Source organism: Symphalangus syndactylus, chromosome 3, assembly GCF_028878055.3.
Source record: "Symphalangus syndactylus isolate Jambi chromosome 3, NHGRI_mSymSyn1-v2.1_pri, whole genome shotgun sequence".
In the NCBI taxonomy this organism is placed as follows: Eukaryota; Metazoa; Chordata; class Mammalia; order Primates; family Hylobatidae; genus Symphalangus; species Symphalangus syndactylus.
Genome location: NC_072425.2, coordinates 58,378,479 through 58,391,490, shown reverse-complemented (window position 1 = coordinate 58,391,490; position 13,012 = coordinate 58,378,479). Strand labels below are relative to the sequence as shown.

The window sequence follows — 13,012 nt, the reverse complement described above, 5'->3', positions numbered from 1 at the left end:
CCCTGCCTGTAATAAAAATAGAAAAATTAGCTGGGCATGGTAGTGGGCGCCTGTAATCCCAGCTGCGTGGGAGGTTGAGGCAGGAGAATCACTTGAACCCGGGAGGCAGAGGTTGTGGTGAGCCGAGATCGCGGCACTGTACTTCAGCCTGGGTGACAGAGTGAGACTCTGTCAAAACAAACAAAAAAACCAAAAAAAAAACTGACCTAAGAGTTTTACACCCATTCTAAAGATCTTTGAGTGACACTCGTAGAAATATTTTTAAACTACCAAGAACTTGGAATATTTTTCCAAAGACCTTTTTCCTGGAGGAGAAAGACTGAAATCAGGAATGAAATTCAGCCTACTGAGACATAAATGGAAAAGCTGTGGCAGAAGGACAGGCATTGAGCATTGATTCTGTTTCATTGTAGAACTGTGGTTAAAACGGTGGAAATTGATTTTACTAAATGTAACATAAGTGTCAAGAATCTTGACAATATAAAAGTAGTTAACCAAAGTCAGGAAGTAACAGGGAAGACTAATTTTCTTTTATATGCAGGGGTCCAGAGATACTAGTTAAAGCTGAGAAATCATCTGTAATATAAAGATAGGTATATTTCAACATGTGGAGGTAACCAATGGCGATAGAGATAAGATTATTCAAGTTTGGTGCTTGTCATAGTTCATTTTGTGTTGCTGTAACAGTACCTGAGACTGGGTGACTTATTTTAAAAGAGGTTTACTTAGCTTATGGTTCTGCAGCCTGGGAAGTTCAAGATTCATGGTACATGCTCAGCTTCTGGTGAGGTCATGCACTGGGTCAAAACATGGCAGAGAAGTTAAGCAGACATGTGGAAAGGGACTAAACAGAAAGAACCTCCCTTTTAACAATACACTATCGTAGGAACTAATCCGTACCTTTGAGAACTAATCCAGTCTCACGAGAGTGAGAAGGCATTAATCTGTTTAGGAGATATCTGCCCCCTTTACTCAGACACCTCCTGTTAGGCCCCATCTCCCAACACTGTTGTACTGGCAATTAAACTTCAACATGAATTTTGGTGGGGACAAAAACACATCCAAACCATAGCAATGGCCAAAGGAAGGTAAAGGGAGGTCTTTAGCATTATCATTGTTTATTATCAGTAAGAAGATAAACATACCTTTCTGAAGGAATAGAACTTTAGAGATATTAATAAAGTTGTAGATACAAAATTAATAAAAGACTTCTCAGTTATCAGAAAATACAGCAGAGAATGAATGATCTTAATGAAAGATAACAAAGGGAACCATGTGTTTCCAATTTAGTGATAACAAAACTAAGTTCTGATTCTTGCTCTTCTTTCCTTCTCTTGAAAAAATTCACTCCTAATGCCATGAGGTGGGCCTGAGCACAATGGGCATGTGCACTAGAGCGAGACTTTGGAGCTTGCCTTAGGGATGAGGATGGTGTCCACATGGGAGATAGAGTAGCCTGACATAAGGTGTTGTAACCGTGTGGGTAGGTGGAGTGTCCTTTTAGCAGGATGAGGCCTAGCATGGGCCATCAAAGTCTGTGTGGAGTAAGGAAGTGTCCATGTAGAATGGTAGTGGAATGGGGAGGGCATCTGCAAAGAGATAGACCTAGAGCAGAGGTTTGGAACAGTTCAAGATACGTTGAGAGCATCACCATGAACCGGTAGCCTAACTGGATTCACTGCTTCTTAAGTGAGTGAAGAAGGGTATTTCCACAGGAGTGTAGCTGAGCTTGGGGTGCCTGAGCCTAAGCAGGATGGAGAAGGGGACCATGTGGGAACAACCTGGCACTGTATGTCAGGAGCCTAAGTAGGATGAGGAGGGTGTGTCTATGGGAAGGCAGCCTAGTACAGGGTTTTGGAGTATAAAGGCAGGGAGTAGAGAGAGGCATGGGGTGTGGGAGTCCAGGCAGGGTAAGCTCATGTTAATGGAGCCTGGCAGAGTAGGGTGGTGAAACCTGAGGTAAATTCATGGAGGTGGTTGTGTGCAGGGCTATCAACCACCCAAGCCAGGTAATGAGGGATCTGTGCATGTGGGTGACCAGGTGCAGGGTTTCAGAGCCTAAGCATGTTGAAAAGGGTGTCCTTGGGGAAGGTTGCCCAGGTATAGGGTGTCAGATCATAAGTGGGGGGAAGAGGCTGTCCAGGAGGACAGGATGGCATGAGATGTCAAAGCCTAAGCAGGAAGAGAAGAGTAGAAAGGTGGCCCCATGTGGGAAGTTGTAGCCTAAGCACATTGATGAAAAGCTTCTGTGCAGAAAGGTGGCCTGTTGTGGGATATCAGAGCTCAGATGGGGTGAGGAGAGCATCTCTAGAGGAGTGCCAAATGGAGTGGAGGTTATGGTGGCCTAACATGTCAGTGATAGGAGATTGTAGTGGACTGAATGATGGTCCCAAAGCTATCAAGGTCCTATTTCTACTTCTCAGAACCTGTAAATATTACTTTATTTGGGAAAGGGATCTTTATAAATGTGATTGTTAAGGGTCTTGTGATGAGGGGGTGATCATGGATTGTCTGGCTGTACCCAAATATCCTAAGTGTCCTTCTAAAAGAGGTGGATGGGCCAGGTGTGGTGGCTCACACTGTAATCCCAGCACTTTGGGAGGCCGAGGCAGGCGGATCACGAGGTCAGGAGATCAAGACTATCCTGGCCAACGTGGTGAAACCCCGTCTCTACTAAAACTACAAAAAATTAGCTGGGCGTGGTGGCGGGCGCCTGTAGTCCCAGCTACTTAGGAGGCTGAGGCAGGAGAATGGAGTGAACCCAGGAGGCGGAGCTTGCAGTGAGCTAAGATTGTGCCACTGCACTCCAGCCTGGGCAACAGAGCAAGACTCCGTCTCAAAATAAATAAATAAATAAATGAATAAAATAATAGGAACATATCAGTTGGATATAGAAAACAACTTGAAGGGGATCTCACGTGGTCAAAATTAGCAAAAACTTAAGCATCAAAGTAAATAATTCTGACAGATCATAACTTATTGAATAAAAGATAAAGCCATTATTCTACCCTGATGTAAATAAATGAAATGGACAGTTTGATGAGAATATTTATATGAGTGTCCCCCCAACCCCCAAATATTTATTAATTTCAAAAGGAAAGGGAGTAACTACAATGAAGAGGCCTGTTGGATACACCTTAATCAAGTGATTAAAATTCACATCACCAGTAGTAAGATCCTCATTTTGCTGATAGTGTGCAATGAGAATATAACATTAATTCTGTAATATTCCAAAGATTCATAATATGAATCCGATCATGAGGAAACAAGACAATTCACATTGGAAGGCAGTATACAGAATTACTGGTCTGTTAGTCTTCAAAGATGTCAGTGTCATGGAAGTCAAGGAAAGACTGAAGAACTGTGTCAGACTGAAGGAGAATAACAGGCAGTGAAATTAAATGCAGTTGACATGGTTATGAAGAAGTTTGTGAAACTTGAATGAGGTGTGAGGATTAGGTGACAGTAGTTGCTCGGTGTTAGTTTTCTAATTCTGATGGCTGTATTGTGATTATGTAAGACTGTGTCTTTGTAGGAATAACACTCTAAACATACTTGAGGGTGATTTACTATTGACTGCGCTTGGAACTTTTGAGATTGTTTCAAAAGAAAAAAGTTTACCTCAAAGCAAAATAGATCAGTAATATGTTGGTGCTTTTGATATGTGAATGGATAAGTTATGATATATCTACACAATGAGATATCATGATGGAATGAAATACTAATACATGCAACATAATGGATAAATCTTGGAAACATTATGTTGAGCCAAAGAAGTCAGATATAAATGAGTACAAATTGTCTGATTGTTTTGTTTGTTTAAAAGTAGGAAAGGCTAATCTTTTCTTTGAGACCGAGTCTCACTCTGTCACCCAGGCTGGGGTGCAGTGGTGCAATCTAAGCTTACTGCAACCTTTGCCTGCCAGGTTCAAATGATTCTCCCACCTCAGCCTCCTGGGTAGCTGGGATTACAGGCATACACCACCACGCCTGGCTAATTTTTGTGTTTTTAGTAGAGACGGGGTTTCACCCTGTTGGCCAGGCTGGTCTTGAACTCCCTCAAGTGATCTGCCCACCTTGGCCTCCCAAAATGCTATGATTACAGGCGTGAGCCACTATGTCCGGCTAGGAAAGACTAATCTATAGGGACAGGAAGAAGTTCCTTGGTTACTGAGCATTGGAGTGATAGACTGGGAAATTGCACAAAAAAAACCTTTTGGGGTTGTAAAAACGTTCTTTTTGTTGATTGTGGTAGTTACATGGTTGTACATATTTTTCAGACCATTGAACTGTACATTTAATGTTTGTATTGTATGTGAATTGTGCCTCAGTAAAATTAGAAAAGGGGTTTCTCCCACACATGGAAGAAACTTGTAGTCGTGGTTATTTCTCAAGAGATAAACTGGGGATCACAAGTGGATGGCTTTTTTTCCCTTAAACTCAGTGGTAAGAATGAGATTTTCAAAAAACCCTTTGCATCTATTAGATAGGGTCTCACTCTGTCACCCAGGCTGGAATGCAATGATGCAGTCACGGCTCACTACAGCCTCAACCTCCTGTGCTCAAGCGATCCTCCCATCTCAGCCTCCCCAGTAGCTGGGACTACACATGAGCCAGGACACCCGGCTAATTTTATTTATTTATTTTTTTTGTAGTGACTGGGTTTTACCTGTTTAAAAATATACGCTAAAAAGTATTAGATACGTAGATTTGTGTGATATTACATCCTAGGTTACTCTCACTAATGACTAGGGTATAATATTTATTGAGGCCATGCCTTGAGTTAACAGTTGTAGTTTAATACTATTTTGTAACATTTTGGTTAAATAAAACATAAAGCTTACCATTTTAACCATTTTAAGTATACAATTCACTAGCATTAATTACATCCACATTGCTGTGCAACTATCACCACTGTCTCCAGAACTTTTTTATGTTCCTAAACTGGAACTCTACCCCTAAAACATGAACTCCCAGTTCCCTCCTCCCCACAAACCCTCACGGCCATTATTCTGTCTCTGAATTTCACTGTTCTAGGTCCCTCATACAAGTGATATTATGCAATGCTTGTCCTTTTGTGTCTGGCTTAGTATAATTCTACAACTTTTTGTAAAAGGAAATAAAATAGCCAAGAAGTGCAGAATAACATAACCAAAGCTCAGCAGCTTTTATTTTGTTTTCCAGAATTCCTTCCAACTTAAGGGCAGCCAAAACTCGTTATTTTAATAAACCTGACTATAAATTGCCTATGTAACTCGTGAAAGATATGTCGAATAAATAATACAGTGTCTCTCTTGACTAATACATTTCCAGATCTTTAATTTTGACATCTAATTTACTTTTAGAATAACTTACTTTGCTCAGTAAAACCAAAGTACTTGTTACCATAAATATTTTATCCAGGGGGAAGGGGAAGGTAAAGAGAAGTTGGTTAATGGGTACAAAAATACAGTTAGATAGATGTTCTATTATTTGATAGTACAGAAGGGAGACTATAGTTAATATTTTGTTGTATATTTCAGAATAATAGCTAGCAGAGAATTGGAATGTTACTAGTACAAAGAAAGAAACATTTGAAGTGACAGATATCCTAATTACCCTGATTTGATTATTACACATTGTGTACATGTATCAAAATATCACATATACCACAAAAATACATACAACTATCATACATCAGTTTTTAAAAAAGAAAAAATTATTATGTAATGACCATGTGCTGTTGGTAATACTTTTCTGTTATTATTAATGAAGACCAGTGACCTAACAGGAATTGTAGTACCTCAACAGTTTAAACCCATGTATCATAATGTTTTGAAAATATCAGTTATACTTTATTATTTTAAGAGAGTGCTACTTGAAGGGAAGATAATCTTATTTGGCCCTCTTGTACTAAGTGATTTTTAGCATTTTATTTTTAATTTTTTAATTATTTGAGATGGGATTTGGAACTAAGAAGGATTGTGGGCTAAAGATGTTAGTCTGGAATCATTTAAATCACAATTTTTATTGGAATAAGTAACATCAACCAGTTGCTTAGGGAGAAAATACGGAGAAGAGGAAAAAGACTAAGAACCTTGAGAACATCTTTATTTGCATGGCCCTAAAGAACAATTATGGTGTATATCTCAGAGGCATTATAATATGGTTGTCAGTCTTGCTTTTAATTCTTAATAACAACAGCTATTCAGCTTTAATTTTATCTTTCATTGGCATCTGAAACCATATTTTTTCTTAGGTTGTGTGGCCAGTTTGTAGACTAGCAGGAGAGCTTTGAATAAAAAATTCTTATTCATTTATCATTTTAGCGATATACTCCCTCATTTTAGATTTCAAGTTGAGAAAGACTTAGTTTGGAGCTATGCAGTAGTGTGAGAAGTGAGATCACCAGTGGACAGAAGAAAGAGGAACTCACCCTTAGGTGTCTTACAATACTGTCTTTAAAATATTCTGGATTTCTGTAATTATATTTCTGTACCAAATGCATTTCGGGCTCATTGAGGGTTGAGGGCTGTGCTGCTCTGCTCTGCTATTCAGGATTATTATGTAGCTAAGTTTGAATGGATTCTACTGTTTAGTAATTGAGAGGAAGAGAAGCTTACATTTTTTGTGTTCCCATTTTACCTTTCTTCACAATCTCATGGTTAATGTATCATTTCCTCTGTTTTGAAAGAATATACTGACCCTATTTTATCCTTGGAGCTTTTTCTTCAAGTTCATTTTGACATAGAAACTCCCCTCCATCACCACTATCACCACCATGTAGGTAGGAGGTACAGTTTTAGGTTATTAAATCTACTTACTTAGTTTTTTAAAAATGTATATATATAGATACATTCTAAATTATAAAATCTATTTAGAGGATTTTGTGGTTAGAATTTGTTTGAAAAAGCTTTTTAAACTGGCATTTTCATATTTAATAACATTTGCAGTTTAAAATTCAGAGAAATGTTGAAAAATTTTACTTTCATTTTTTTCTTTTTAGATCATCCAATTATGATGGGTTTTGAACCCCTTGTGAACCAGAGGCTACTTCCACCTACCTTCCCTCGATATGCAAAAATAATTAAAAGGGAAGAAATGGTGAACTATTTTGCAAGATTAATAGATAGAATAAAAACTGTCTGTGAGGTTGTGAATTTAACAAATTTACATTGTATCCTGGTAAGTACAAATCTCTGTTCCAGAATGTAACTTCCATTTAAAAAAAATTGATACATAATAATTGTACATATTTATGTGGTAACTTTGGTTTAACAACAAAATAGTTGATTGACCAAGGGTAAATACTACTCTGTCTATTTTCTGTGACAGCTAGAGGATTAAGTGGTTCATAAATATTATACCTACATACATTCTATTTAATCCTCAAAAGCTTTTACACTATTTTAGAGATTAAGAAGCTGATGTTGAAAGGTTAGATAATTTATCCAAGATTTGTTTTGAGATAGGATCTCACTCTGTTGTCTAGGCTGGAGTACAGTGATGTGATCTTGGCTCAAAGCGAACTTGAACCCTTTTTTTTTTGGGGGGATGGGGGCCTTGATGTGTCACCTCTGTTGGAGTGCAGTGGCGTGATCTCAGCTCACTGCAGCCTCGACCTTCTCGGCTCAAGCGATCCTTCTGCCTCTCAACCTCCCAAGAAGCTGGGACCACAGGCGTGTGCCACCATGCCCAACAATATTTTAGTATAATCATTACTTTTGTAGAGATGGGGTCTCACTATGTTACCCAGGCTGGTGTTGAACTCCTGGGTTCAGGCAGTCCTCCCACTTCTGCCTCCCAAAATGCTGGGATTGCAGATGTGAGCTACTGCGCTCTGGCTAGCCTTGAACTCTTGAGGTCAAGTGATCCTCCCGCTTCAGCCTCCCAAGTAGCTGGGGAAGACACATGCCACTAGACTTGGCTAATTTTTTTTTTTTTTTGATAGGGGGTTTCCCTCTGTTGCCCAGGCTGGAGTGCAGTGGTGTGATCTCAGCTCCCTGCAGCCTCTACCTGCCAGACTCAAGCTATCATTCCACATTAGCCTCCCAAGTAGCTGGGACTGCAAGCGCGTGCTACCATGCATGGCTAATTTTTTGTATTTTTGGTAGAGACAGGGTTTCACCATTTTGCCCAGGCTGGTCTCTAACTCCTGAGCTCAAGCGATCCACCTGCTTTGGCCTCCCAAAGTGCTGAGATTACAGGTGTGAGTCACTGCACCCGGTCAATTTTTAAATTTTTATTTATTGTGGAGACAAGGTCTCACCATGCTGACCAGGCTGGTCTCGAACTCTTGGGCTCAAGCAATCCTTCCATCTTGGCCTCTGAAAGTGCCAGGATTGTAGGCATGGGCCAGTGTGCTTGGCCTCACCTTAGTTTTAAGAGTGGGGATTGAACTCTGGATTCTGTCTTCAAAACATATAAATGTGTATATATATGCTGGTATACACATACATACATACGTGTGTGTGTGTGTGCGTGTATATATATATTTTTTGAGACGGAGTCTCGCTCTGTCGCCCAGGCTGGAGTGCAGTGGCATGATCTTGGCTCATTGCAAGCTCCACCTCCCAGGTTCACGCCGTTCTCCTGCCTCAGCGTCCTGAGTAGCTGGGACTACAGGCTTCCGCCACCACACCCAGCTAATTTTTTGTATTTTTAGTAGAAACAGGGTTTCATCATCTTAGCCAGGATGGTCTTGATCTCCTGACCTCGTGATCCACCCGCCTTGGCCTCCCAAAATGCTGGGATTACAGGCGTGAGCCACTGCGCCCGGCCTTAAGTGTGTATATAGTTTTACATGTAAAAATGGGGTCATGGTGTTTGGTAACCCGCTTTTTAAAATTGCTTGTCTCTGTATCATGAACATCTTCCTTTTCATGTCAACAAATACATGACAAATTCTACGTTATTTTAATGGCTGTGTGGTAGTCCATTTTAAGCATATATTACAGTTTTTTAAATTTCATTCATATTAAATTACATTTAGGTCATTTTTCAGTGTTAACAAACAATACTAAGGTGAATATATTTATAGGTAACTCTTTTTATTGTATGCTTCCTTTCTCCCTAAGATAAATTCCTAAAATTGAAGCTGCTAGGTACACTGTTAACTATCATATTTTGGATTAATATTTTTTATGGATTAAAATATAGAAAAACAAGGCTCATTTTAAGAACATTCAGAGATGGAGCTTTTTTTTTTTGTTTTTTGTTTTTCTCTCCTGTACCCACTGACAGCAGAAAAGCTTTTTAATTAGTGTGATTATAGTAGCACATGTAAGGTTGGTAGGAAAGGTAGAAAATGTGCAAGACAGTACTGTTGTTGTTAGGACATAATTACACTAACATCTGTGGCATAGCAAAGCATTTGAGTGTTGTTACCTTACACACTGAGGTGTGGAATTGCCAGCCCCATGTCATTTTCTCTGTGAAATCTTCCCCTTTGGTTGCTGGTTGCCTCTGTACCTGTGTTCCTTGAGATCACACAGTATATAGTTTATACTCCCAGCATTTAGCAGCAGTCTCTGGGAAATAGTTGATAGTAAAGATTTGTGCTTTTGTTTATGTTCTTTATTTTTCCTTCTATTAATTCTTTGTCATTAAAACCCAGCTTGTCTTCATTCCTTAGTAAAACTTTCACTGATTATGCCTTTAATACCTTCTGTTGCATTTGCTTTCTTATTAGATTGCTCTTATTCTGACATAAGAAACAGAATTTTAAAAGTTCCTAGGAAAAAGATCATAGACAGTTTTACAGCTAAACAAACTAAGGTTCTAAAGTAACCAAATTAGATGACTATAGTAGCATATCTGGAATGAGAATAGATATTTTCTTACTCTCTTCTGCCACATTGACTTTTTTGATCTTAATTGTTACATGGATATACATTTGTGTTCACTAGATTAATTGCAAGGTCTTTAAGTAAAATCAACCTATAAACCCATGTCAACCATAAGGTAATATGCTTTTAATGTATATAGTTGTTTTACTTAATGCTTTTAATGTATATAGTTGTATTGTTAAGCAAATGGACTTTAAAATAATTTTTTTAGTAAGCAACAGGGCTGACTTGGGTTGTGACAGGCTCCTGATATTGAAGGCTAAGTTGTCTGCCATTATTGTCAGTCAGTTTCACTGAGCCCTCTGAGGAAACCATGGCCCATTCCAGGTACCTTTGGGGGACCCACATTGGTTCTATCTAAGGGTAGGTAGCTGAGGCATTGTCAGTGATCCTTTAGACTTTTCTCAGCAAGCTGCAGGATTTCTTAATAAAGAGCTTGATCAGTTGGATGCCCGAATAGGCATTTATTCTGATTTTGGTTTCTGAAGAGCTGCTATCCCAAGCCCAAATAGTTATCCTTAACAAATCCAAGTCCAAATATTAAAATACATACATTATTATTTAACTATAAAATTTGGAAGATGCAGAGAACTGTGAAGATGATAAATAACTGCTGTCCCACACTCTGTAGATGTTAGCATTTCAGTGTATTTTGTCATCTGGTTTTATGTCTACATATAAACCCATATCTTTTCATTTTTTAGATAAATTTCTTTAAAAAAAATTTACATTTGGGGGTACATGTGAAGGTTTGTTACATAAATAAACACTCGGCCTGCCTCGGGCTCTTACTGTTTTGAGGTGTGGTCCTTCAATACCTAGTTTATTGAGAGTGTAACATGAAGGGATGTTAAATTTTATCAAAAGGCTTTTCTGCATCTATTGAGATAATCATGTGATTTTTGTCTTTAGTTCTGTTTATGTGATGAATCACATTAATTGATTTTTTTGTATATTGAACCAACCTTGCATCCCAGGGATGCAGCCTACTTGATCATGGTGAATTAGCTTTTTGATGTGCTGCTGGGTTTGATTTGCAAGTACTTTGCTGAGGATTTTTGCATTGATACTCATCAAAGATATTGGCCCGAAGACTTCTTTTTTTGTTGGGTCTCTACCAGGTTTTGGTATCAAGATGATGCTAGCCTCATAGAAGGAGTTGGGGAGAAGTCCCTCCTCAGTTTTTTGCAATAGTTTCTGTAGGAATGGTACCAGCTCTTTGTACATCTGGTAGAATTCACCTGTGAATCCATCAGGTCCTGGCCTTTTTTTTTGGTTGGTAGGTTATTTATTACTGATTCAGTTTTGGAGCTCATTATTGGTCTGTTCAGGGAATCAATTTCTTCCTGGCTCAGTCTTGGGAGGGTGTATGTGTCCAGGAATTTATCCATCTCTTCTAGGTTTTCTAGTTTGTAGAGATGTTTATAGTAGTTTCTGATGATTGTTTTTATTTCTTTGGGGTCAGTAGTAACATTCCCTTCATCGTTTCTAATTGTGTTTATTTGGATCTTCTCCCATTTCTTCTTAGTCTAGCTGGTGGCCTATTTTATTTTTTTCAAAAAACTAATTGCAAGAGGTGTTGATCTTTTGAATGGGTTTTCATGTCTTGATTTCCCTCAGTTCAACTCTGATTTTTGTTAGTCCTTGCCTTCTACTAGCTTGGGTATTTTTTTTGTTCTTGGTTTCTCTGATTCTTTCAGTTGTGAAGTTAGGTTGTTTGAGATCTTTCTAACTTTTTGATGTGGACATTACATGCTATGAATTTCGTTCTTAACACTGCCTTAGCTGTGTCCTAGAGATTTTGGTATGTTGTATCTTTGTTCTCATTATTTTCAAAGAACTTCTTGATTTCTGCCTTAATTTCATTATTTACCCAAAAGGCATTCAGGAGTATGTTGTTTAATTCACATGTAATTGCATGGTTTTGAGCGATTTTCATTGTGTTGACTTTTATTTTTGTTACGCTGTGGTCCAAGAGTATGTTTGGTATGACTTCAGTTCTTTTACATTTGTTGAGTATTGTTTTATGTCCAATTATGTGGTCCACATTAGAGTATGTGCCATGTGGTGATGAGAAAGATGTATATTATGTTGTTTTGGGGTGGAGAATTCTGTAAAGGTCTATCAAATCCATTTGGTCCAGTGCTGAGTTTAGGTCCTGAATATCTTTGTTAATTTTTTGTCTCGATGATCCATCTAATACTGTCATTGGAGTGTTGAAGTCTCCCACTGTTATTGTGTGGGAGTCTATGTCTCTTTGTAGGTCTCTAAGAACTTGCTTTAGGAATCTGGGTGCATATATATTTAGGATAGTTAGGTTTTCTTGTTGAATTGAACCCTTTACCCTTATGTAATACCTTTCCTTGTCTTTTTTGGTGTGAAATCTGTTTTGTTTGAAATTAGGATCGCAACCCCTGCTTTTTTCTGTTTTCCATTTGCTTGGAAGATTTTCCTCCATCCCTTTATTTTGAGCCTGTGAGTGTCATTATGTGTGAGATGAGTCTCTTGAAGACAGCACATCACTACGTCTTGCTTTTTTATCCAGCTTGTCACTCTGTGTTTTTTAAGTGGGCAATTTAGCCCGTTTACATTCAGGTTAGTATGATATGTGTGGATTTGATCCTGTCATTATGGTGTTAGCTGGTTATTATGTTGGCTTGTTTTTGTGGTTGCTTTATAGTGACACTAGTCTGTGTGTTTAAGTGTGTTTTTGTATTAGCTGGTGGTAGTCTTTCTTTTCTATATTTAGTGCTTCTTTCAAGATCCTCTTGTAAGGTAGGACTGGTGGTAATGAAGTCCCTCAACATTTGCTTATTTGAAAAGGATCTTATTTCCCCTTCACTTAAGAAGCTTAGTTTGGTGGGATATGAAATTCTTGGTTGAAGATTTTTAAAAGAATGTTGAATATAGGCCCCCAATCTCTTCTTGTAGGGTTTCAGCTGAGAGATTTCCTTTTAGCCTGATGGGGATCCCTTTTTAGATTACTCGCCCTTTCTTTATAGCTGCCTTTAACATTTGTTTCATTTTGGCTTTGGAAAACCTGAAGATTTTATGTTTTGGGGATGATCTGCTTGTGTAGAATCTTGCAGGACTTCTCTGTATGTCCTGAATTTGAATGTTGGCTTCTCTAGCAAGGTTGGGGAAGTTTTCACGAACAGTACCCAGAAATATATTTTCCAAGATGT

At 38.5% G+C, this 13,012-nt stretch overlaps 1 protein-coding gene across 7 annotated transcripts in view; it reads left to right on the top strand.

Moving 5' to 3' along the window:
- Positions 1-13,012, top strand: part of NAA35 (N-alpha-acetyltransferase 35, NatC auxiliary subunit) — an 81,875-nt gene that overhangs the window by 48,771 nt on the left and 20,092 nt on the right. For all 7 annotated transcript variants that reach the window (XM_055272077.2, XM_055272082.2, XM_063636290.1 and 4 more), the window contains exon 12: positions 6,986-7,164. In XM_055272077.2, the coding sequence (XP_055128052.1) occupies positions 6,986-7,164 (179 nt within the window). The remainder of the gene's footprint in view (positions 1-6,985; positions 7,165-13,012) is intronic.